The 27425-nt window shown below is 37.9% G+C and overlaps 1 protein-coding gene across 1 annotated transcript; it reads left to right on the top strand.

Annotated features, from left to right (window-relative positions):
• Positions 1-2445: 2445 nt before the first annotated feature.
• On the top strand, positions 2446-27057 carry LOC140161181 (neuronal membrane glycoprotein M6-a-like). The gene is made up of 6 exons (XM_072184630.1): positions 2446-2652; positions 6527-6686; positions 11340-11493; positions 15106-15176; positions 15627-15692; positions 26424-27057. The coding sequence occupies exons 1-6, from the start codon at positions 2504-2506 to the stop codon at positions 26709-26711; spliced, it is 888 nt and encodes a 295-aa protein (XP_072040731.1). The 5' UTR covers positions 2446-2503; the 3' UTR covers positions 26712-27057.
• The last annotated feature ends 368 nt before the right edge of the window (positions 27058-27425 follow it).

Genomic DNA, 27425 nt, shown 5'->3' with positions numbered 1-27425 from the left:
TATCAGCGATATCGGACTCGTTCCCCTTGATTTTTCCCCTTGAGTCATTTGAGTCATATTCATCAACGAAAGCCAAGATGTTGATCAGTAATGGAAAATAAACTTTGTGCACATTTTTGTATCCTGTGCAATTGTTTGTATACTTTGACATAAGACTCTCAAGTGGGTAATTTGAGTCCCATGCTTCAATTCTCCTGAAGCTGACCTGGGATGACCTTTGGCTTCCTCTTTTAGTCTTTAGCATGGGTCATATTATGTGTGCCATACCAATAATGCAATCCATCCCCTACTAAGTGGAAGCAGAGTGCATGTATTGAACATCAATGAACATTGTGATCCTGAATTGTGATTTGTGAGAAATATTTTATGGTGAGAGATTGTACAAATACCTTTGGATTTATAGTTTTAGTATTGTGTAAAATAGCAAGTTGATAGAAGCTTTATTTGCAAACTTATGTGTGATGCTGAAGTCGGGCTAAAAACTTCACAGGGGCTCAATTTTGTCGCACTTTGTGTAAATCAAAATTGATTCTCACAAACCCATGTGGTGAGAATCAAACTTGTGAAATTGACTGATCACCGGTAACTAAAGAGCTCTGAGACTGTAACCTACCTCCCGGTCCCCGCACTCCGTGCATCCGCGGGTATTCATGCTTGTCGGTGAACTTTAAAAACACCCCTTTTGCATCTCATTTCGCGAAGTTTTTAGGGAAAAACACCCTTTTTTAGCGATTTCGCTGAATTATTTGCCCTTCGACAATACCCTATTTTCGCTAAAACGCGAACGATATTTCTTATATACCCTTTTCTGGCAGAAACGCGTAGGCTGCTCGATGAAAATACCCTTTTTTTTCAATTTCGCGAACACATGGTTTGAAAAAACACCCCTTTTGTGTGTTTCACGAATCGCGTTTCTTCATCTGAAAACACCCCTTATTTCGCGAAATTTTCGACGAGCATGAATACCCGCGGATGCACGGAGTACGGGGACCAGGAACCTACCTTTACATAGAATTTTATGTAGAGCACATCAGACCACGCCAAGCGGGCGCAGGGAGCAAATTTGCTCTCGTAAAGCCACTAATTGCTCCTGGTCCTTGTACAATTCATATGAACCAGGAGCAATTTTCTAGAACAAATTGCTCCTGGTTACAGATTTGCACTTGATATTATATATTATATTATATTACTTGGTATTATATGCAGAAAAGGATTACTATTTGTAAATGCTCCTCTTCAGAAATTGCTTCTGGTTTTTGTAAAATCCCAGTGAACCAGGAGCAATGTTCAATAACAAATTTCTCCAGTTCCAGTCTGCTTTAATATTTCAAGGTTTGGACCACACATAGCAGTGATAGCACATGTTCAGTATCATAGGAGAGCATCTAGTCTGTGTTACAGACTGTGTACCTATATTATCCATAGGGAGAGAAACTACTGTGAACCACCACACACTCTCGGCTCATACTCGCCACTTCGCGGCTCATCGCGGCTTCGCTGCTCACCCCCTTGATCGCGAGTCCGACACTATTGCGAGTCAGTCTTTGACAAAGACTAGAGAGCATCAGGCCCTCACTGACATTACAAAATCCATCAAAATCCACCATGCAGTCCTATATAGCCAATCCACCAGTCCTAATGTGCGCAAGCGCACTCGAAGGCCGCTTCTAAACAGACACACCAAACTGCATTCTAGATGAGGAATATCCTGATGATATCAAATAATTTAGATTTTTTGAAATTTGTGACATATAATACAAATTTTATGGCAAATTCTTAAAAATTGACATTAACAGTCCTCAAAGTAAATTTTTTAAGTACATGTAAATCTAATGATATGTAATAAAAGTGCATATACTAGTAGCTGGGAGGAAAAGCTGACCATCATATGAAAATTTTGACCCTTTGTAGGGAAGATACAAAAGGTCAAAATTTTCATATGATGGTTGGCTTTTCATCCCAGCTACATACATTTTAATTACATTAATTGCATTGCATTAGATTTATAAAGTCTGCACTAACTTCCAGGACTGTTATATGTCAAAATATGTAAAATTTTAATAATTTGCCATAAAATTTATATTATTATATTGCAAATTTCAAAAACTCTAAATTATTTGATATCAGAAGGACATTCCTCATAATCAGAATGCAATTTGGTGTGTCTTAGGTCCCACAAGATGATACTGTGCAAAGGTGTGTGACTGAGCCCTTAACGCGTACAGAATAGATATGATTTGGGGAGAATCAATTCTGATTCTTGCAAATTTAAGTTTAGGAGAATCAATGCGAGAATCAATTCTCTGATGCTCGCCGAATTTGAGGCCCTGTTTCAAGAGACCTGTGTAGCTGTATAATATACATGTACACCAGTTGTAAACAGAACTTGAGAAGTCCACATACCATGCAGCATGTGCCATGCAGGTACCAAATTTGTTTTTCTAATTTCACATTGTTATTACAGGTTTAAATTGTTTTCTGGTGTAAATATTTCAATACAATCATGGATGTGCCGTATGGGTCCATCTTGGCAGCCATCTTGGTATGTATAGGTGTGGGCATATTCTGTGGGACATGTCAAGTGGCCATGATAGAGACGGCAGACATGTTTGGAGTGACCTCAGATGAACTCAAAGACAGAGCACAGGATTTGTAAGTATACTGCTATATACAAAATATTATTTTTGTTTTTATGATCTCATCCAGCAGAAATCAACAAATTTTGCGCAAAATTGCTGCAAAAAGTGGACATTTTCGTAATTTTTGATTTTTACGGGGGGGGGGGGAGCAACAGGGGCATTTCCCCCACCCCCACCTCCTGTGACACTGCCAATGCAACAGTCCTTCTGATTTAGAGCGCACCTGTCTAGTGCCAATATAATGGTCCTAGACCCATTCCACACTAAATTAAATCCAATATTTCTTGTTTGCTTACACTAGCTCTGTGACTCATGTGGTTTGTGATGAACAGCAAAGATAATTTTTATTTAAAAGGACCTGTTGAGAAACCAGGCACCCTGCCAATATCCAACGACTATATATGTATGCGCAAGGGCTACAAAGTGCAATATATTATAATATTTTCCATTAATTTATGTATTGTGCTATTATTTTAACTGAAAATAGTTTGTGCATCAAAAAGTGCAGGTTGATTTTCAACACTAATTAATTGCTTACAAATAATTCAACAGATGTTACACCCCTAACAGCCAATTTTGAGTTTCCCGTCACATAATTTCCGAAAACAAGTGAGGTAACTTTTTCATTATTCATTATTCATTATTCATTATTTTCTACCTTTCATTATATGACCAACACGCATGTAAAATGTGTTGATATTTGCCGCTCACTCACTTGAAGATGGATGTTTAGCCCAAATGAGATTCAAAAGTATATTAAAAAGAGTCTGCAAGGTTGACAGCAAAATGTATGTTTTGATTTTGATTTTTCCACAAAAAATAAAGGGATATTCATCATTTTTTTTGCAAATATAACCAGTTTTTATCAGTATTTTTTGGAAAATCACAATAATGAATTCAAGTGAGGGTCAGAAAATGACGTGAGGACGGGTGACGGAAAACTCAAAATTGACTTTCATTGGCCTTATCAATTGATTGAATTATCCCATAGGCCAGTGTTATTGTTGTTTAGGTGTCAAAATATTGGTTAGTGATTTATTATTTTATTCATATAAATCAGTCATGGATTCATGATGTCATACTAAAATAAAAAAAAAAAAAAATGGTTTACATGTAGTATTTTTCAAATGTTAGTAAGTTGACTAATATTAACTCCCAGTTACTATGTTATGACATTGTGATAGACCATTTTATGAGGAATACATTATGGAAAGCCAAGTTATATGTAGACAATTATGTAGAATCCATGTAGCGCCTTTCCAAGGAAGTATTTGCATGAGGCAGGGGGAAGTTTGGAGTACTTTGGACCAACATTATTTTGCTTCCCCAATAAAGAAATATGTCAGAAATAATGGGAAATATTGCTATTTTTGTGGGAAACTTGACATATCTCCTCAATCCTTTTAGGGTTGATATTAAAACTAGGCAAACTTACAAAACAATCTCTATTTTGACTATTTAAAAAACTTCAAATAAATGAAATAAGTTTAAATCAGGCATGCAAGCAAGCAAGCATAGAGTATTAAGCAATAAATGGATAAATCATCAGCCCATTATTTTAGAGAACCAGGAAACAAAACTAAAGTAAATTGAAAAAGTTGATATTTGATAATAAATTTGGATTGACTGATTCTTATTTCTTCCTGTTTAACCTATTTTACCACCCATTATCTCCCAAACTACTTTTGTCTCAAATTAAAAAGAATGAATGGTATTGTTGTCATCATTACCATGGTCAGATATCTTCCCAATTACATGTATTAAACCAAGTCCTGAAGCCATTATAACAGAGTGCTGAAATAAAAACAAATAAAAAACTAAAGAAATAATGAGCAGTTTAAATAGTGCCAAACACAGACGACTGAAAACTAACTCAAAAAACTAACTAATAGCAACATAAAATTATACTCCCCAGCCTGTGTACACATACCGTAAAGATTCGCCTAATGGTGCGCTTGGGCTCGCTCCTTTGCCATGATGTAAATTTCATGTGCAAATAGAGAGCTCCCTCCTGAAATTCCATCAAGAATTAAGGTTCCTTGCCCTTATTTGCTGGTGGGAATTGAAGGGGGGGGGGGGGCACTTTTAGCTTGTACCTAAAATTTCACTTAAATGTCAAGGGAGCCCATAGAGTACCGAAGTGTGACGTCATAAAATTTTCTTGAAAATGAAAAACATCCATAGTCTAAATTTGGTGGGAATCGGATCATGAGGGCCCAAGATATGGCATGAATACCTAATTAGCCCCATTGAAATCAGTGTAAATTGGCCTGGTGCATAACTGTTTGGAACCAGGCCAATTTACACTGATTTCAATGGGGCTAATTAGGTATTCATGCGCCATATCTCGGCCCTCATGATCCGATTCCCACCAAATTTGACTGTGGATGTTTTTCATCATGTTCTACTGAAATATGGTCATGAAAATGCTGAAATGCAAAAACAGATTTTTGTGACGTCATCACTTCGGTGTTCTATAGTACCATTATGCAAACCTTTATGGTAACAGTTCCAAAAATCTCAAACCAGGCTAAATAAAAGAATATTTGTGACATGATTTGGTCCATGGGGCCAAAGGAGGCATGTTTGAAAATTGAGTTACTATTAATAACTATTACCTTATATAAACATTAGGCTATCGTATCTAGATGAGTTGCATGTTTATCAACAAAGGCAAGGGACTGGTATCGATATGCTTGAGTGAACCCCATGCAACCACTACACTGTTCAATACCTTTATTGTGATGTGGCGGGAGTTTTAAAAACACGAGCCCTGAACAAAATATGATGCGCGCACATACTGCCAGGCAAAAAACAATTAAATGGAAATTGTGATGATGCGTGCGCATACTGCCGGGCATTGACGTCAGAAGTCAACTCATCTATACTGAAAACACCAAAGGTGTAGCATACTTGGTTCTAAAGTTATGAAGTTTTGTGATGTCTATTTTCTTATGTATTTTATTGTTTTTTACTCCATATTTTTGCCTTTATTTCATATTTGCCGCCATAGAACAGATTGTGTCACATTTTGAATCAAATTGACCACTTAATGTTAAAATCACTGAATCTGTATGTAACTTTTCTTTATGTGTATCTGTTGATTTTTTTTATCATTTGAAATCAGAAACCCTACATTAAAATTCAAATTTTGAAGTCAATCTGAAGCCAACAGGTATAAAATAATGTGATGCACTTGCTTGTATTTATTGTGCATGTGATATAGTCGCATAAACTGACTTCAGAGCATATTATTGTGAGTATGTCATTCATCACACTGTGCCATGAAATGTTTTGAGGTGATTTATTATCTTCATGTGTAAATAAGTTGATTTGTTACATATCGTCAGCCTGCTATGCTAAATGCCTAAGTCATTCTTACAAATTACATGTTTCTCATTTGCCATTTTGATTTTCTGAGAAACAAACTCATAATTCATCAAAAATCCAGTCGCATTTTTCATTAACTTGTGGAATACATCTCTTTTGATGTATTCCACAAGTTAATGAAGAATGCGGCTGGAAATTTGGTGAATTATGGGTTTATTACTCAGAAAATCAAAATTGCAAATGAGAAACATGTAAAAATGACTTGAACGCATTTAGCGTAGCCGGCTGACGATATGAAAGAATAAATTAATTCTGAAATGAAAACAACAATGGTGGGTGGATGGGGTGGGGCATGAATCTATGAGAACATGACTTTCATTTCATCCTTTTAATAAGTACCCCCCTGAAAGTTACTGACTTGAGTGTGTGGGTGTTAATTTAAAGGTAAAATAGACAAATACGGTATTAGTAAATGGCCAAACAATTGGGAGGAAATGGGAAACCAACAAATTGTAATATAAAGTTCACAAAAACTTTTCTACTGTCTCTCCTTCCAGTTTTGGTCCAATGCAGATCTCAGTGTATTCAGTGACAGGTTTGATGGTGTTCATGTCCGTTCTCTTTGTGTTTGTTGCATTCATGGCAACAGCACAAAGCAAAAGACAAATTTATGAAGATGACACGGTGCCTTGTGGAGGACGATGCTGTACAACATTAGTAAGTTGAGGATTTTAAACAAAATGTTAAAGAAGATTAAGACAAATGAAGAATCTGTTTTTGAATTGTACACTACCATTTTTCACCCTGATGTGGCAGTGATATCAGGACATATTACATTGGGCATAGTATCAAATAGCTGGCTTTTGCTCAAAGCGCTGACGTATGTACGCACATTCTTAAAGATGCCGCATAGATGCGTGCACAAAACTGCTGCCTCAATGTGTTGACTTCGCTGCCACATCAGGGTGGAAAATGGTATAGGCTATAGTTTGGGGTAGAAGAACCTTGGTGGGAAGGCACATGATAATTTCTCTTAGGTCTGTCGCCAGTGGAAATGGAAACGGTGGATCTTTAGGAGCTGATGACATATCAGTAAGGGGGGTGTTCTGGAGCTGGGTCCTGTCAAAATCAGGGTCTTTTTGGCTTTTCTGGGTGAAAGGAATTTCTTCTAGAGTTGAATGATCAAAATCAATGGTCAGCGTTCTATTTTGGTAAAATTCATGGGTCTTTTGGAGCTGCGTAGTCAAAAACGGGTCTTTTCTGGGCAAAATACCAATATGGTAATTTGTGTTAAGTGCCCCCTGGGTTGATGAATGCATTCAGCAAGAGATAAGTACAAATGTTTGGGGAAGACATTGTGCCCTGTGCATGACAATGCTGTACATCACTAGGTTTAAAAACAAAATGTGATGTGGCTTTGATTGCTGTATGTACATTTACATACAAGACATCAGGTGGGCCAGGCAGGTATTTGCACATTGATGAATGAATTCATCAGAACTACTGCACAAAGTTATGGGAAAGTGTAGGAGAAGGGCAACTCTTTGGCTGGTAATGGGGGTAAGTGGATCGGCTCCTATGTTGGAGTGTTCATGACGGAAACAGCATTTTTGGCATCATATTTGGCCCTGGTTGCCTGGTTGTTTCTTTCTTTCTTTCTTTCTTTCTTTCTTTGGCTGTTCGGGCAGAAGCAAATTCATTAATCCACTATCCAGCTCCAACGCAATAACCGATCAACTTCAAACTTGGTACGGTGGTAGGATATGGTAGCCTGATGTGCTATATAGTTTTGTGTCATGTTATTTGCATATTTATGAATAGGATATGGTAGCCTAATGTGCTGTATAGTTTTGTGTCATGTTATTTGCATATTTATGAATATTAATGAGCTGATTTGCATATTTTGCTACATTTTCATAAATCCACTCTGCAGCTTCTTTGGAAATAAAAGAGCATATATATATAGCATTATTTTTCTGTTATTTGACCATAGCCCAAAGCCAACCCATGGCTTTGATCCATTATAGAACTCTATGTCTGTCAACTTTAACTACCTCTGCCAAAATATTGTATGCAGCTCTTAAAATAAGTCAAGTTTCATAGCCAAGTGAAATAGATTACATCCCTTTATCAGTATTTTCTTTTATGATACATGTGAAAACTGTATATAGAAATGTGCAGCTTTAGCTAAGAATAGTTAGTCCTTCAAGAATGAAGCTTAGGTTAAGATCTATATAGCGAGGCAAAAACTCGGCATTTGGCCTCGCTGCTCGGCTTCGCTAAGCCCTCCCCCTCCCTCATCGAGGTACTTCTAGAAGGGCTAAGAATAGTTGAGGAGTGATTTAAAAGGTGATTTATGGCATTTTCAAACTTTTGGCATTAGGCCACCAACATCTGCCCTATGATGTTAGCTTTAAATTGACACCCTGCTGTAAAAAATACAATGCATTTTTTTGAAACTATGATCAAAAACAGCACAGTTTTTTTCTTATGCTCTTTGTATTTGACGAATACATTCGCTGATATCTCAAATTAAGAAAAATGGATAAATCGCTTTTTGCGTCATAACTCTTCAATGCTTTAAGGGTATACAAGGTATTGTTGGTCGAAGCAGCCAAAAAAAAATTAAGTTTCATTATCTGAATCAATATAGAAAAATAACACTTTGGTGTTTTGCAAAAGTTCATTCTACAAATCATATACTTGGAAAACTTGCTTAATTTATTGTTGTTAATGAGTTATGTACGTTTTATGTACGTTTTACAATTTAAGTGTTGTTGTTTCAGCTCTCTTTACAACATAACTCAAGAACCACAGGACCTACAAAAGTATATCTGTGATATTTGAATTCTTCTACACGCTCGCTATGAATTTGAGCAATGCAATTCTTGCTAAAGCTCACTACATTTGCAAGATGCTGTGAACTACTTTTTTTTTTCTGCTGCTTTGACCAACAATACATCGTATAACCTTAATACAAGACTTAGACTAAGCCAAGTTTCGAAGCTATAAAGTGAAATAAATTACATCCCTTTTCAAGGTACACTGTATGATAGAAATGTTTAGTTTTATCATCAGTATCCAGCTGTAGTACATGGGAATATGCAGCTGTCATCAAAAGACTAAGACAGGAAATACAGATAGGACAGGAACAGTGTTGTGACCAACAGAAACCTGTCAGCCTTTAAAAAAAAAAAGGATTTTGTTATAATAACTGTATGGAGTTGACCCAAATGCAGTCCCACACCCACTTTTGATCTCACTCCTTGTATACTTGAGCAAAAATTATAGAAAATTTAATATTCAATTCCTTTTAAAGATGGGTGACCTGATTGACTGCCCCATCCACCACTTTATATCCCTTACCCAAATTGCAGAGTTTGATATCAGGTGAAAGCTCACATTTTTCCTATAACTCCAGTAAAATTTTAGGTCTAAAATATTTTTTTTAAAAGCTGAAAGTCATGTGGATCACTTTGATACACATTTTTACCGCTTGAGCAATTTAACTCAAAATTTGGAATAAGAAGGTTTGGGTGATGGGCTTCAATGTGAGGTTGTGTGTTGCAATCAGACTACCATGTTTAAATCCTACCTCTATTGTTTGCTTTTCCCAAATTCAATCTCAAATTTTGTTCAAATTCCAACCTATTCTATTTGTTCTGTTCAAATACTTCCAGCTTCATACAAAACCAGACGATCTTTTATGAAGAATTAGTCATATTGTGAAATGCAATCTTTAGTGATCGGAAAGACTGATAATATTTTTGTGTGGAAAATGTGTACTCAATTGAAATTGGTAATAAAAATGTAATGTTTGCCTTTAATTTTCTCTTGATCTTAATGTGATTGTATGGTTGATAATTTATGTGACCCATCACATGGAAACACACATCAGTGGTCAGTCAACATGTTAAAGATCACAATGAAAATGGGAATGAAAAAATAAAGAAGCTAATAAAGAATTTGCATTAAATTTGTTGCATCACTATTCTACACAGTGGCGGCACCGGGATTTTTTTTTCCAGCCTAAAGGTGAAATTTTTGTAATTTTGGGTTTTTATTGGGGGGGGGGCAACAGGGAGGGGCAAGAGTTCTGACTGGGGGCATTTGCTCCCCTCATGGCCCCTGTGGTGCCAGCCACTGATTCTACATCCAACGTATATCAGTATTTACTCTCTCTGGATATTGAGTGTGCCTAATACAGCATTTTTGTTCTCAAGTCGGCCCAATTTTGGCTCAAAAATTCCTCTACATGTCAATGTGCAAATTCTAGTGCACCAAATCTCATTTTCACTTTATGGCATGTGAATAAGCACTGGTAACATGTCTTTTTAAAGCATAAAAGCAGTTCTTTCATTTTGTGTAGAAATTGGAAATTTCTTTTTTGATGACAACTGCATTGTCTTAATGTGATGGGTCACATATGTGTTGAAGAAAAAGGCTCCATTTTAATCATATGTATAGCATTGTTTTTATACTATTGTGGCTTTCCCAGTGGGAAAAATATCAATTTTTGGACATAACCCTATCAGGTTGCTGTGAGTTATGAGAAAAACAATGATGAAAATATGCTGTTATGTGGATACCATTAACATATTTTGACAATTAGTGCATATAGCTGGTATTTATAAAGCTTTTAGCTAGTTGTCATGGTTGTAGCTATTAATGACCATCAATGATGAGCCACTATCTAGCATGGTTGATTAATTATTGGCTAATTATGTGCATGTGGGCAAGCAATACATATTTGGAGTGCATTAATTGGTTCAAATTGTAGCTCAAATTACACTCATCATTCAAAAGTGCATTGCTTTGGTACAGCTTTTACCATTTAATTTTGGTGCCTTAGTTTTTTTTCTTATTTTTTTGTTTGTTTTGTTTTAAAGGGAAAAAAATTATAAACCTTAACCCGGGTAGCCTTGTCAGTATTTAGTACTGTACTGATCTTGAAGGCCTTGTATTAAACATGTACAACCTGATTAAACATGCTGAACATAATACATAACATAAAAAAGAACAGTTGCAAAAATATGAATTCAAACTTGGAATTTTGAATTCAAACTCATCTTCAAATCTTGATTTTGAAGTGTAAAATGCAATTAAAATTTGAGTTCATTTAATGGTTATTGGAGCATTAAAGGCAAATTCACTTTAGTTGTGATGTCAGCTACTGTTGTAAACACTCTTATCTGTCATAAAAGAATTTATGGCAAATCCTTTGAATGCATTTTGAATTTGATATCAACTTCTATCTGTGTAAGTGGGGTCAAAAATTTCAATCATTAGTTAACATCTGCAGAGATATTGGTGGTGATTTGCCTAACATCTATGACACGCTTGCTTTTACTAATTTCTTACCTTCTACAGGCTCTGATCATTGGTTATATGCTGACCTTTCTATGGGTTGTTATTAATGGTGCTATAATTCTACCTATAATCTTCACCATCATGGTATCCAGATATTACAACTTCTTGGCTCAAAACAGTACAGCTAATGCTTGCATTGATCTGGCATATTATGGTAAGGTCATCAATCATTACTTGCTGTCGAAGTTATGCAATAATCGTATTAACTACCATAGCAATAGATGAATACAATTTTTGAATAGATTGCCCTGCACTATAAGCAGGTTGCACTCATCACCTGTGTATGTCTGCAATCATAGATTGAATACAACACTGCTCTTTTCAAAGATATTAATCTTACAGGTGCGAGTGATTAGCATCTATGGTTCAATGCATAGGTACTACATGAACGTTGTAGTGCAGATCTATTCAAAAATTGTATTCATCTATTGCTATGGTAATTAATTAATCCTGTTACATCATCACTTTGACAGCGAATAGTGAATGTAAAGTTATGCAACAGGTGTCACAATCATGATGGTTGAGATCCAGGGGAGGGGGGAGGTGTATATGAGGGGGGGGGTCTTAGTGGAAAGGTAGGTACTGGGATATTGGGATGTGTGGCAGACTTAGGTTACATTTGTCAGAAAACTGGTTTAGAGATGGTTTTTTTCCAAATTTCCACCCAGATTGTGATTGTTTTTTCACCAAATTGTAACCATTTTCAAGCCTGAAACTTATCCTCTTTTTAGCGGATTTCAGCTTTTTATGCTGATCAAATTAATGTGTTTTATTTTATTTTCAGTTCAATTTGAGACATTTTACCCCAATTTTACGCTGTTTTTAGCTCTCTTTTTTTAGCATTTTCAGCATTTTCAGCATTTTTCAGTAAGGTTTGTTTCAGGTCTGCATTTTCCAGGAATTGGACAAATTTAGCGTAAATTTGAACAGAATTTCTCTAATTTGTATATCGTTAAGGTGTTTTTGTAATCCTAACTGCACATCTTTCCCCAATGCATGCAAAACGGAATAAAACCAGGAATAAACAGGTGTTGGCAAAACTAGATATAGTTAGAGGAAGAGATTGGCTTAAACAGTGTTTGCTCATTTACCAATTTAGTCTTATTAGTAGTAGCATTTCTATGATTCACATATATATCTCAATTTGCATCTACGTGTAGATTCCTGGTATGGTATGTAATTGGGCTATTCCAGTTGAAATCCATACACCCTCTGAAAGATGTGACCTTAATCTTCCACATGGAGAGTGTGAGTTTTAAATGGGGTTGCCTGAATGGGTGATTCCATTTGAAATCCTCTGTGTGGGGGTCATGCCTTCCACAAGGGTGTATAGATTTCTATTGGAATAGTCTATCTTTAGTTGAAGATATTTATGTGAATTATTTACACAGTACCAATTACATTCTTTCACATCCATTCTGTAAATAATTTCACATGTAAATTATATAGTAATTTGAACATTATGAATAACAAGATCCATAAAGTGTGATAAAAGTTGCATTAATTTTGACACCCAAAGAGGAAAAGTTTGAGCTACACATGAATGGACACACGTACATTTCCCATGCTTGAACTAAATGACGTAACTGATGCGGGCACATATCTTATCAATGACTAGGATGTCCTTCTTGGATTAGGTGTATTTAGTAAACACTTCCCACACACTGCTGTCAGTGTTGCTAGAAGGTGTATTACATGCACAATTGGGTGTTATTGAAATGGCCTGCCATGTGTCACAAAATTTGGACTACTTTGTCATGTGACAAGGACAAGGTACAGTCTCAGTTTTGTTATGGATCGCTAAGGTGAAAAATAACCAAGACTGCCCCTTCACAATAAAATAAAGAGAAAATTGTGAAGGAAACAATGGGTAAAGAAGAAAAGAAGTGGGAACAAAAGAATGAAAAAGATGCCTTAAAATTGCCCAGTGGATAATGTGCTTCCTGTTTCTCACCAAAATTAACCTGGATATGGGGCAAAATAATGTAAAATCCCCTTATTTGTGCACGCGATACATGCACATTATCCCAATAAATGTCTTTTTGGAAGCGATAATACTTCCAATTTTTGACTATGCATGTACAGTATCGCTAAAAAACCAGGATATGTATATATTCCACCGATTATACTGGGTCAAAATAATGCAACAGGGGAAACTTTTTTGTCTTTGACCCCCTCCCCCATTAAAACCAGGAAGAAATTTATATTTGCCCCCTCCCCACACCAAGAAAGATAACTTCGCCCCTTCCTCGGATTATGTACTTAATCTTGGGTGACGCATCACTGGATATAGTAACACCACTAAGATATAAGTTTATGTACCTTTTTATTTTGACTTGAAATTGGGCTCATTGAGTGCCACCTGACACTCCCATAACAGTGGTGTTTGCTAACTGTGCCTTTTGGTGTGCAAAATTGTGGCAACCACATCACAACTCAAATTAATGTTGATCTGGCTCAGTGTTATAGATGATTGTGATGAGATAGTGATTAGGGGGAAATTCAATAATATGTTTGGGAATAAGTTTTTATTAGTAATATCGTACATTCCTGATAGCTTCCTACACTCATCATAATTGACGTCAGCTGTGTATTTTGGAATTCCTAATGATATTCACAAGGTTTGTGGTCATGTTTGTTGATTTGGTAGGAACTCTAATTTCTAATGGTTTGTTTTCAAATATTTCCTAAACTCAAGTGACATTAATTATCCATCATAGATTTATATTGTAGTTTAGTTTTGTGAGAATACTTAACTTTTGTGTGATAAATCAAGTGACATTAATAATCCATCATAGATTTATATTGTAGTGCAGATTTTGGGATAAAATAAACTTCATATTTGTGTGATAAATCAGATTGCCTTGATAATAAATTGATATGTTAATTTGTTGGACTCGATCTACATGTACATGTAACGTTGTGAGCCACAATAGAATATATCTTGATAAAAACAATTTGACATCAATGTACAAGGGTTGTTGGTGCGCTTATCTTCCTGTACACACAGTGACTCTGTAGTTATTAATTAAGAGGATATTGGCCATTGTGCTTAACAACTTCCTAAACACCCTCTTCTTGACTTGTTTGCTACCTATAGATACAAATGTTAATACCTAACATTATTGAACTGCAGCAACTATAATAGCAATCTGATAAACACCTTGTTATGCCAGACATCAGGCTATTCCAATTAAAATCTGTACACCCCCTATGGAAGACATGACCCTAATCTTTCACACAGGGAGTGTGAATTTCAAATGGGATAACCTGAATGGGTGACTTTATGCGGAATCTACACCCCTTGTGTGGAATATTAAGGTCATGTCTTTTATAGGGGGTGTTTGGATGTCAACTGGAATAGCCCATTTTGAGAACATCTCAAATTTGGTAGTGATGGAGTGCATATTTCAATGGTTGTCATGTCGAATTGCACACACTAAGCTTATTCCGGGAAATGTATGTGCATACAAGGTTGGTTTGTTGGCATGCTTGTGGTGCAACTGCATGAAAACACTATTTAGTCAAACTCAATTTACTTCGGGGAAAATGGCTGAGTTTACATGATAAAACCTACAAATTTAAAGATGCCCAAAATGCAAAAATCTTGGTTGATCAGACTTGTTTGTTTTCTTCATCGGCTTATGGGTAAAAACGCTCTGCCAAAATGGATGTGGGAAAATTGTTTCCCTTTGTTAATGATTGACTATTTGTATGAAATTTCAAATTCAAATCATCATGTATGTTTTATATGTCTTTGTTATAGGTTTCACAGATACAGGAGGTAGAGGGACAACAGTATGTGGGACAGAAGACTTGAACAAATTCGGTAGTAGTGTAAGTAGAAAAAAACTTAGTTACTATCTGACAAAATAAGTATCAAATTATCAAAACATTTTATGTACATAATGCACATATCTAAAGAGGCCGCATAGATGGATGCTTAAAACAACTACCTCAATGTGTTGACGTCACTGACTAGCAGAAATTTACAACTAGTATTTGGGTCTGGGGCCAATGTTATATAAAATCAGTCATATATGACTATCACAAAGGGGCAGGCAAATAGTAAACCGGCAGCATTTGTGCAAACATGGTGGAATCTGGACTCTGGCAGTACTTCTTTGGTTGGCATTGATATTATCAAGTGGAGGATTCTGTTTTAGATATAGAATCAATGTTGATGCAGGTTTCAACCAAACGTAGAGCATTTGTATATGGTTTGTATCATGTTCTTATCACTTAATCCCATCATATCAATAATGGTGTTGATGCATTTCATTTCAGGCTGACACAGCTTTCTTATATTACATAGTAGCATACGGAGGATCAGTTATAGTGCTACTAGGATTGGTAAGTTGAAGCTTATAGGGCTCAGCGTAACACTGCCTCATCTCCATTTTTGCCAATACCGTAAAAACTTGATAGTTAGCATATGTGCTTACTATCGAGCGCTTTTGAAACATGCAAACATGAAGAGCCCATCCACAAAAGTGCAAAGGGTTTTGAGCAGAACATAGATACACATAGTTACATACGAACAAGTAAACAAGCAAATTTTTGTCTCAATCCCATTTGATAGCTCAGTTGCTAAAACGCCGGACTTTGGTACAATTTCATGTTTTCAAAAGCACTCAATATTTAGCACATATGGTAATTATCGAGTTTTTACTGTAATGAGATTTTGGTACCAAAACTTTCAGAAAAATGGGCTTTACAGTGAAAACAGCGACTTTTCCAACCCCAATAAAGCCACAGACCAGTGAAACAGCCTTTTCTACAAAGGCCTATGACTATGAGGGCAGAATTCTGTAAACACAATTTGCTATCATTGGGGATCAGGAGTGTTGCACTAGAGTTTTTGACTTGCGATATGTGGAACGTTTCATTTTCACATCCACCAGCACACCACCCACCATAGAATAAGAGGATCGCTACTAAAGAGCTTAGCAAAATGTTTATCATATAACCTGGGGAAATACCTGCCTCTGTCTATTTAGTTCAGGGTGTCAGTTATTGAAGATCCTAGTTCTACAAGGGGAGTTATGTCACAGGAGTTCATTTTAAGATAAATGGCAAAGAATAATTTTTATGGCCATTTACTTTCAATGCAAGGAGGTGATTATATCCATGCAGTTTCAATGTTTTACTATGTTATCTATACTATTAAAGAGGAACTTGCCGATAATCGATACTTTGAAGAGGAACTGATCGATTCATCGGTATCATCTCGGAGATTATGGATAAATTATAAATTAATAAATAGATAAATAAATAAGTTCTAGCATTTCCAGATGAATGGTAAATGCATAGATAGATAGATAAATTAATAAATACAAATAATTATTTGGATTTATTCGGTAGATCAACCAATGGTGGCCCCGCTATTGCAGGCCTACGGTTTGTTGCTTCGTTGCTGCGGACAAGCTATTCATCGGTATCATCTCAGAGATTATAGATGAAAAATAAATTAATAAATAGATACATAAATAAGTTCTAGCATTTCCAAATGAATGGTAAATGCATAGATAGATAGATAAATTAATAAATACAAAGAATTATTTGGATTTATTCGGTAGATCAACCAATGGTGGCCCCGCTATTGTAGGCCTACGGTTCGTTGCTTCGTTGCTACGGACAAGCTACGCGTATACTATACGCATATGTTCAATACGAGGGCGCAATTTCGTATTTGTAAAATTGTATCACCGTTTGCAATGGTAGGCCTACTGTAACCGCTACACAGATGATTTTCGAAAAATGGTCCAAGTGATCTAATATTTTGAAAGTGATATTAGTTTATCCGTTCGTGGTGACTTTCGATGGAGAGTGGGCATTATGCGGCATGGTAACCGCAACCGCTATAATAATAAATCAACTGCATTCGTTTATGACTTTCGGAAACTTCTTTTGTGATGACTTTCCGAAGATTATAAATTCAAGGTAGGCCTAGGCATATATTGGAAAGTAATTTGAGTTTATTCGTTTGTCATATTGTGATGAATTTCAATGGGGAGCGGCATTATTAGCAGATTAGCATATCCGTGGCGTAGATTTCTTTTTGACATTGGGGGAGGGATGAAAACATTTCTTGAAGTAGGCATATTAATAGTGAATCCGGCATCTTTTGGCAACATTAACAATGGCGTAGATTTCTCTTGACATGCCATGGGGGATGGGTCCGTTTTAAATCAATTTGCAATAGGCCTACAGTGAAGCCAGCATCTTGGCGACAGAATAATTTATGGCAAGCTAATTAGGCCTACTGGTGAATTATATTGTGCAAAAGTGGAACAAATTCGCATCGAAGGCCGCAAAAATTGGCACTTTTAGTTTGGCCAAAAATGAGGTTAATTTTGTCAGAAACCCACATCTATTATACATGTGTCAACTTGGGGTGATTGTATACGAACCATTGACCTTATCAAAATATGGGGGGGGGGGTATCCCCCACCCCACCACCGGAATTTACGCCTATGTAACTCAACCTTCTTGAAACCCAATGTTGCTATAGACCTACTTGATGAAACAGAAACACATAAAAGAAAGAACGAACGAAAGAAAGAAAGAAACCCACATACATGCGTCAAGAAAGAAAGGGAGGGAAAGCAAGAAAGAAAGGGAGGGAAAGCAAGAAAGAAAGGGAGGGAAAGCAAGAAAGAAAGGGAGGGAAAGCAAGAAAGAAAGGGAGGGAAAGCAAGAAAGAAAGAACGGGAAAGCAAGAAAGAAAGAAAAAGCAAGAAAGAAAGGGAGGGAAAGCAAGAAAGAAAGGGAGGGAAAGCAAGAAAGAAAGGGAGGGAAAGCAAGAAAGAAAGAACGGGAAAGCAAGAAAGAAAGGGAGGGAAAGCAAGAAAGAAAGAACGGGAAAGCAAGCAAGAAAGGGAGGGAAAGCAAGAAAGAAAGGGAGGGAAAGCAAGAAAGAAAGGGAGGGCAAGAAAGAAAGGGAGGGAAAGCAAGAAAGAAAGGGAGGGAAAGCAAGAAAGAAAGGGAGGGAAAAAAAAGCAAAAGAAGAAAGAAAGGGAGGGAAAGCAAGAAAGAAAGGGAGGGAAAGCAAGAAAGAAAGGGAGGGAAAGCAAGAAAGAAAGAACGGGAAAGCAAGAAAGAAAGAACGGGAAAGCAAGAAAGAAAGAACGGGAGAAGCAAGAAAGAAAGAACGGGAAAGCAAGAAAGAAAGAACGGGAAAGCAAGAAAGAAAGAATGGGAAAGCAAGAAAGAAAGAACGGGAAAGCAAGAAAGAACGGGAAAGTGAGAACGCTAAGGAAGTCGTTTGCAAAGTAGAGGCAACAAATGGTAGGCCTACCACATCACTAACCGCGTAATAATTGAGCTGTTAAAAGCGATACCAATTGACATGATTACCATTTCCATCGTTTATACTAACCGCTCCCGCTTACTAACCGCTCCCCATTTACTCATCTAGCGGGGGCCCGCGCGAAGCGCGGGTACCCGCTAGTTTCACTATGAAACTTGCACAGAGGGTGTCTACAGAAACTGACATAATCTTCATTTTCATGATTTTGTGACTTAACCCATTTTAGAACTAGCATCTTCAAATGACCTTATCAGTAAATCCCATAAGCCTTTGCAGTTAGACATGTGATGTTGTCACGCCAAAGCGCCAAAAACCGATGTGCACATCAGCGTTATGCCACATGACAACATCTCAGGTCTAAACGCAAAGAATTATGGGATTCACCAAAAAAGTCAATTGGGTATATAGTTTGAAGCTTGATGTATACACCACTTCACCACTTCGTGTGAAGCTACGATAAAAAAATTTGCTGCTTCTCGTGAAGGCATTGATGTATACTACCATCAAAACATCGCAGAGTATTGTGAAGAATTGTTTCCTTTCCTGTGCTTTCTGATAGAAACTTTGCTGGCCTACACCCCAAAAGTTGAACCAAATCCAACTCTACGTGGAGCGAAGAAACCTGCTCTGCAAAGGAAATTCTTTCGTGGAAGTCGTAAAATTTTAGCTTAAATTTCTTCACAGCCGCGAAGTGGAATATACATCAAGCTTTATGCTTTATGGTGGTCTACATAGGTGAAAAAGAGGACAAGGATCCTTTGAGCCATACTAGGCCTCATTACATACAACACTATCTTATCCAAATGAGGCAATTTTAAATTGAGTTACTAGATATCATTCATTGTCCAGTAAAGAAGTATGCTATTGCTGAAATAGTTACATCCTAGCATGCTTAGGTGTGAAAGTTATTAGAAGGTATAATGTCAATATAGTAATATCTTTATACCCGCATGCAATAGCATGCAGGGTATCTTCCCATCCTGTGGTTATACCCGCATGCAGCGCATGCAGGGTATCTTCCCATCCTGTGGTTTCTTCTCCTCCTCCTCCTCCTCCTCCTCCTCCTTCTTCTCCTATCAAACACATCATTCTGTCAAGGCTAGCGCTAAAACTACAAGGGCCCCAGGGCCCATATGTGGTACACTTATGGGCCCTACCCCGTAGATGTGCCTTTTGCCCATCTCGCCCCAGAGGTCAAGGTCACGGGCCCCAGGGGCCCAAATGTAAAAACACAAACCATGCCGATTCTCATCAGATGAAGCAGCCTCAGGGCCATAAGTTGGTACACTGATAGTCCCAAGGGTACTCTATAAACACAAGTATACATGAGCCCCATATGTTATATATTATGGGCCCCAGGGCCCCAAATGTTAAAAATATGGGGCAACAGATTGACAAGCCTAGCTCTAAAGCTACAAGGGCACTAGGGCTCATATGTTGCACATGTATAAGCCCTAAATTGTAGATGTGCCTTTTGCCCATTTTGGCCCCAGATGTACAAGGCTAGAGGCCCCAGGGGCCCAAAGGTTAAAACAAAGGGCCGGCCGTTTCTCAGCAAATAAAGTAGCTACAGGGGTCAAATTTGGTACACAGATAGGTTTACAGTATGATATTGTCATATGTACATATGTCACATAATATGGGCCCCTGGGCCCCAAACGCTAAAACATAGGGCCGGTCGTTACTCTGTAAATAAAGCAGCTTTAGGGCTCAGAGTTAGTACACAGATTGCACCTGAAAATCACATTGTTATATGTACATGTGAGCCCCATATATTACATTATATGGGCCCCAGGGCCCCAAACGCTAAAACATAGGGGCCGGCCGTTACTCTGTAAATAAAGCAGCTTTAGGGCTCAGAGTTAGTACACAGATTGCACCTGAAAATCACATTGTTATATGTACATGTGAGCCCCATATATTACATTATATGGGCCCCAGCGCCCAAACGCTAAAACATAGGGCCGGCCGTTACTCAGTAAATAAAGCAGCTACAGTGCCTAGCTTGAGTCTACTGATAGCACTAGAGAATTAAACTTCAACATATGTCCATGGGCCTCATAAGTCAAATATTATGGGCCTCATGGCCCCAAATGTTAAAACAAAGGGCCGGCCGTTTCTCATCACATAAAGCAGCTTCCGGGCTCAGAATTTGTACACAGTAGCACCTGAGAATTATATTGTTATTAACACCCACATACCCCTCCCCACCCTACACCCGTGAGGACTAAACAGACATATCCGTATTATAATTATTAATATAATAATTGGAAATACCAGCGTGAAGCGTTAAGGCTGTTCCAGTTAAATTACATACCCATTGGCTGTTCTATTTAATTTACATACTCCCTCTGAAATGGTCCCAAAATAGGCTGTTCCGTTTAATTTACATACTCCCTCTAAAATGGCTGGTCCATTCAATTTACATACTCCCTCTGGAATAGTTTTCCCCAAATCACATTGCATAGCCTCACTGTGAATAAGAGAGACTGACAACAGCAATCTATGGAGAGACAACTCCCCTGGCAGGGGACTTTTTACAAGTTCTTTATTTTAAGTGCTACGAGAGTGCAACCTGCATTAAATTAAAGCTTGTGACTTGGACTTTCAATTTTTACACATTTTCCACCCAATTGGGCGACTTTTTACAATGTCTATATTTTAAGTCCTCTGCAATTTGTACACAGATAGCACCTGAGAATTATATTGTTACTAACACCCACGCACGCACCCATCCACCCCACACACGTAGGACTAAACAGACAGATCGTATTATATCATAATTGGAAATACCAGCGTGAAGCGTTAAGGCTGTTCCAGTTAAATTACATACCCATTGGCTGTTCCATTTAATTTACATACTCCCTCTGAAATGGCCCCAAAAAGGCTGTTCCGTTTAATTTACATACTCCCTCTGAAATGGCTGTTCCATTTAATTTACATACTACCTGAGTAAGAGAGACTGACAACAGCAACCTATGGAGAGTAAGAGAGACGACTCCCCTGGGAGGGACTTTTTACAATTTCTTTATTTTAAGTGCTACGACAGTGCAACCTACATTCAATTAAAGCTTGTGACTTGGACTTTCACTTTTTACACATTTTCTGCCCAATTGGGAGACTTTTTACAATTTCTTTATTTTTAAAAGTCCTCAGCAAATAAGGACTGTAAGTTTGGGTACACCGATAACATGCGGGTATAGCCGTATTTGTGTACAAATATATAGCCTTCTAGTTATACCCGCATGCGAAGCATGAACGGGTATATTGTTATCCTTTGGTTTCTTCTCCTTCTTCTCCTTCTTCTCCTCCTTCTCCTCCATCAAACACATCATTCTGTCAAGGCTAGCGCTAAAACTACAAAGGCCCTGGGGCCCATATGTGGTACACTTATGGGCCCTACCCCGTAGAAGTGACTTTTGCCCATCTTGGCCCCAGGGGTCAAAGGTCACGGGCGGGCCCCAGGGGCCCAAATGTGAAAATACAAAGCACGCCGTTTCTCATCAAATGAAGCAGCCTCAGGGCCCTCAGTTGGTACACTGATAGCCCTAGGGGCACTCTATATTTACAAATATACAAGAGCCCCATATGTTATATATTATGGGCCCCAGGGGCCCAAATGTTACAATATGGTGCAACAGATTGACAAGCCTAGCTCTAAAAGTACAAGATCACTAGGGCTCATACATAGCATATGTATGGGCCCTAAGTTGTAGATGTGCCTTTTGCCCGTTTTGGCCCCAGATTTACAAGGCTAGGGGCCCCAGGGGCCAAAATGTTAAAACAAAGGGCCGGCCGTTTCTCAGCAAATAAAGTAGCTACAGGGTTCAGATTTGGTACACAGGTAGGTCTTTAGTATTATTTTGTCAAATGTATGTATAACCCCATACGTCACATAATATGGGCCCCAAGGCCCCAAACGCTAAAACATAGGGCCGGCCGTTACTCAGTAAATAAAGCAGCTACAATGCCCAGCTTGAGTTTACTGATAGCACTTGAGAATTATACTTCAACATTATGTACATGAGCCTCATAAGTAAAAAATATGGGCCCCAGGGCCCCACATGTTAAAACAAAGGGCCGGCCGTTTCTCATCAATTAAAGCAGCTTTAGGGCTCAGAGTTTGTACACAGATTGCACCTGAGAATTATATTGTTATATGTACATATGAGCCCCATATACCACATAATATGGGCCCCCGGGCCCCAAATGCTAAAACATAGGGCCAGCCATTACTCAGTAAATAAAGCAGCTACATGGTTCAGATTTGGTACACAGATAGGTCTTTAGTATTATATTGTCATATGTATATATAATCCCCATATGTCACATAATATGGGCCCCAGGGCCCCAAACGCTAAAACATAGGGCCGGCCGTTACTCAGTAAATAAAGCAGCTACAATGCCCAGCTTGAGTCTAATGATAGCACTTGAGAATCATACTTTAACGTATGTACATGAGCCCCATAAGTCATATATATTGGGCCCCAAATGTTAAAACAAAGGGCCGGCCGTTTCTCATCAAAGAAAGCAGCTTCCGTGCTCATAATATGTACACAGATAGCACCTGAGAAGTATATTGTTACTAACACCCACACACCCATCCACCCCACACACGTGGGGACTAAACAGACAGATCAGTATTATCATAATTGGAAATACCAGCGTGAAGCGTTAAGGCTGTTCCAGTTAAATTACATACCCATTGGCTGTTCCATTTAATTTATATACTCCCTCTGAAATGGCTGTTCCATTTAATTTACATACTCCCTCTGGAATAGTTTCCCCTGAATCATATTGCATAGCCTCACTGTGAGTAAGAGAGACTATTACCAATTGGCTGTTCCATTTAATTTACATACTCCCTCTGAAATGTCCCCAAAAAAGGCTGTTCCGTTTAATTTACATACTCCCTCTGAAATGGCTGTTCCATCTAATTTACATACTCCCTCTGGAAAAGGGGACTTTTTACAATTTCTTTATTTTAAGTGCTACGATAGTGCAACCTACATTCAATTAAAGCTTGTGACTTGGACTTTCACTTTTTACACATTTTCTGCCCAATTGGGCGACTTTTTACAATTTCTTTATTTTAAGTCCTCAGCAAATAAGGACTGTAAGTTTGGGTAGACCGATAACATGCGGGTATAGCCGTATTTGTGTACAAATATATAGCCTTCTAGTTTCTTCTCCTTCTCCATCTCCTTCTTCTTCTCCATCAAACACATCATTCTGTCAAGGCTAGCGCTAAAACTACAAAGGCCCCGGGGCCCATATGTGGTACACTTATGGGCCCTAACCCATAGAAGTGCCTTTTGCCCATCTTGGCCCCAGAGGTCAAAGGTCACGGGCCCCAGGGGCCCAAATGTGAAAATACAAATCACGCCATTTCTCATCAAATGAAGCAGCCTCAGGGCCCTGAGTTGGTACACTGATAGCCCTAGGGGTACTCTATATTTACAAATATACAAGAGCCCCATATGTTATATATTATGGGCCCTAGGGGCCCAAATGTTAAAATATGGTGCAACAGATTGACAAGCCTAGCTCTAAAAGTACAAGATCACTAGGGCTCATATGTGGCATATGTATGGGCCCTAAGTTGTAGATGTGCCTTTTGCCCATTTTGGCCCCAGACGTTACAAGGCTGGGGGCCCCAGGACCCAAATGTTAAAACAAAGGGCCGGCCGTTTCTCAGCAAATAAAATAGCTACATGGTTCAGATTTGGTACACAGATAGGTCTTCAGTATTATATTGTCATATGTATATATAATCCCCATATGTCACATAATATGGGCCCCAGGGCCCAAACGTTAAAACAAAGGGCCGGCCGTTACTCAGTAAATAAAGCAGCTACAATATGCCCAGCTTGAGTCTACTGATAGCACTTGAGAATCATACTTCAACATATGTACATGAACCCCATAAGTCATATATATTGGGCCCCAGGGCCCCAAATGTTAAAACAAAGGGCCGGCCCGTTTCTCATCATATAAAGCAGCTTTATGGCTCAGAGTTTGTACACAGATTGTACCTGAGAACTACATTGTTATATGTACATATGAGCCCCATATATCACATAATATTGGCCCCAGGGCCCCAAACCCTAAAACATAGGGCCGGCCGTTACTCAGTAAATAAAGTAGCTACAGTGGCCAGCTTGAGTCTACTGATAGCACTAGAAAATTATACTTCAACATAATTATGTACATGGGCCTCATAAGTCAAATATTATCGGCCCCAGGGCCCCAAATGTTAAAACAAAGGGCGGGCCGTTTCTCATCAAAGAAAACAACACACGTAGGACTAAACAGACAGATCGTATTATATCATAATTGGAAATACCAGCGTGAAGCGTTAAGGCTGTTCCAGTTAAATTACATACCCATTGGCTGTTCCGTTTAATTTACATACTCCCTCTGAAATGGCTGTTCCATTTAATTTGCATACTCCCTCTGGAATAGTTTTCCCTGAATCATATTGCATAGCCTCACTGTGAGTAAGAGAGACTGACAACAGCAACCTATGGAGAGTAAGAGAGAGACGACTCCCCTAGGAGGGGACTTTTTACAATTTCTTTATTTTAAGTGCTACGACAGTGCAACCTACATTCAATTAAAGCTTGTGACTTGGACTTTAACTTTTTACACATACAATTTCTTTATTTTAAGTCCTCAGCAAATAAGGACTGTAAGTTTGGGTACACCGATAACATGCGGGTATAGCCGTATTTGTGTACAAATATATAGCCTTCTAGTTTGTTTTTCTACTCCTTGTTGTGGCCAGTATCTCATTTTCTTAATTCATGCCTTTGACGCAAGTGGATCAGATCTTGTTATAGAAAAGACAAGATTATTAACATTTTCAAAGTAATGAAATAAAGCTACAGTAAAATTAAGTATTTCTTGGCCAAACTGGAACATGTGTGTTGCGTTCATGTAGCATACTAAGCGTGTACACAATGTAAGGCGCGTGTATGCTTTCTTCTGTATCGCGCTATATTTGTGTGTGTTTATCGCGGAGCCACTAGCGTTATAGTGTTCCAGTTTGGCCAAGAAATACTTAATTTTTATATTGTAGTGTGATATGCCAATATTGTGCTTCTAACTTGATTCTTAGTATGAAACCTACAGATAACAATGACAACCAAAATGACAAAATTAAAAGGTATTTCCCTTTTGAAAACATATTTCTTTTGTGGTGAGATTTTCATTCATACTCTGTCCTAAATGCACTACACTGAATCACAGAGGGCAGTAAACATCAATGCCATAATTTTGTGTTATTAGCCATAGATAGAGGGCAGTGTACAATAGACATTGTTTCCAGAGGTGGTCAGATGTGTTTTGGACAAAACTTGCTATATTATATTGGCGAATGAAAGAAGAAAACTGCATATTATAGGGACTTGATATTTGATTAAAAATACCAAGTATTAAATAAACATTACATAAAGATTTTTTCCTCTCTTGCTGGGAAAATATAAGATGAGAGATATATACTTAAAAAAGAGTTAAATCTGCTTAGCTGGTTTTTAAAAATCAGTGTTGAGTTAATGATAAAACAACCAGGACACAATAAAAAAAACTTGATCCTGATCATCTTATAGACTCAAACATATGAAATCGGTAAAAACATTTTGTGGCCATTTATAATCTTTAAAAACATATTACCTAAAGATTTTTTCTTTCTCTTGCTGGGAAAATATAAGACTGTGGATAAATTTTATTTAATCAATGACTTGATCTCATCAATCTGTTGTTTTTCACAGGTAAATTTTCTGATGTGCTTCTCAGCCAACTGGGGCCACCTTAAAGATGGTCTCAAACGACGGGACTATGAGAAGAAACGACAACAGGAAGAGCAAGAACTAGAGGAGATCAATGCTGGATACGCACACGATAACCATCCTCGTGCTCAACATAGAAACACAGGACCAGCAGTCATGGTACCGGAGTCATACGAGATGCGGGTTGGAAGAGGAGGAAGCGGTAGAGGAGGAGGTGGTGGAGGAATAGGAGGTGGAGGAGAGAGACCGCCAATTAATGGATATTATTGAGGTGGGATTATCAGGGTGTGTTAAAACAAGGTACTAGAGATTTGTATTGGATGGATGCCAGTGTTTGGAGAATTTTTGTATCACAAATTTTATACGGTATTTTGGAGTGTGTGCTTAGGGGAAAAACAGGATAATTTTTTTACATATGGACAACAAGGGTTTCATTAATATTCAATGTTTTACCTATAACCCATTTCAAGGGTATTCCCATTATGAGGGTACATCCCTGTATCTACTGTTCTACCATTAAACTCGGGGCTATTATTGTGATTCAGGATATAGAAAAATGAAATGTGTAGAACAAATGTCACAGCCAATGCAACTCAATAAATAACCCGACTGTTTGTTTTTTCCAATTTAATGTGAACTTGTGATCTAATTTGGCCAGTGCCTTGAATTGGGTTCTTAAACAGTTGTGTAAGTCCATAGGGAGCACTTCCATTAAAGAGAAAGGGTACAATTGGTAAAATATGGCCAAACCTTTAAAAAAATTAAGATATAACTTCAAGTTTCATTCCTGCTACACTTGAATTGATTGCAAGAAGTGCTTTGGTATATGTGACCATCTCCAACAAAACCCGGAACAAGTCGCCAGGCATGTTTTTGAGTTATTGAACTATGATAATCCCTATTCAGTCCCGTGTAAAGCAGGAAACTATAATTACCTATTACTAAGAATACCAATTTGGCAAAAAGATCCAAGGTATCCTTTAC

This window comes from Amphiura filiformis, chromosome 9 (genome assembly GCF_039555335.1).
Source record: "Amphiura filiformis chromosome 9, Afil_fr2py, whole genome shotgun sequence".
Classification (NCBI taxonomy): domain Eukaryota; kingdom Metazoa; phylum Echinodermata; class Ophiuroidea; order Amphilepidida; family Amphiuridae; genus Amphiura; species Amphiura filiformis.
Note: the sequence above shows the minus strand (reverse complement) of the source record. Positions and strands in the feature narration are given on the sequence as shown.

Coding starts and splice junctions, on each gene's coding strand:
- LOC140161181 (XM_072184630.1), top strand. CDS start 2,504: ATGGATGTGCCGTATGGGTCCATCTTGGCAGCCATCTTGGTATGTATA. Junction 2,653..6,526: donor AAAGACAGAGCACAGGATTT/GTAAGTATACTG, acceptor CTCTCCTTCCAG/TTTTGGTCCAATGCAGATCT. Junction 11,494..15,105: donor CATTGATCTGGCATATTATG/GTAAGGTCATCA, acceptor TCTTTGTTATAG/GTTTCACAGATACAGGAGGT.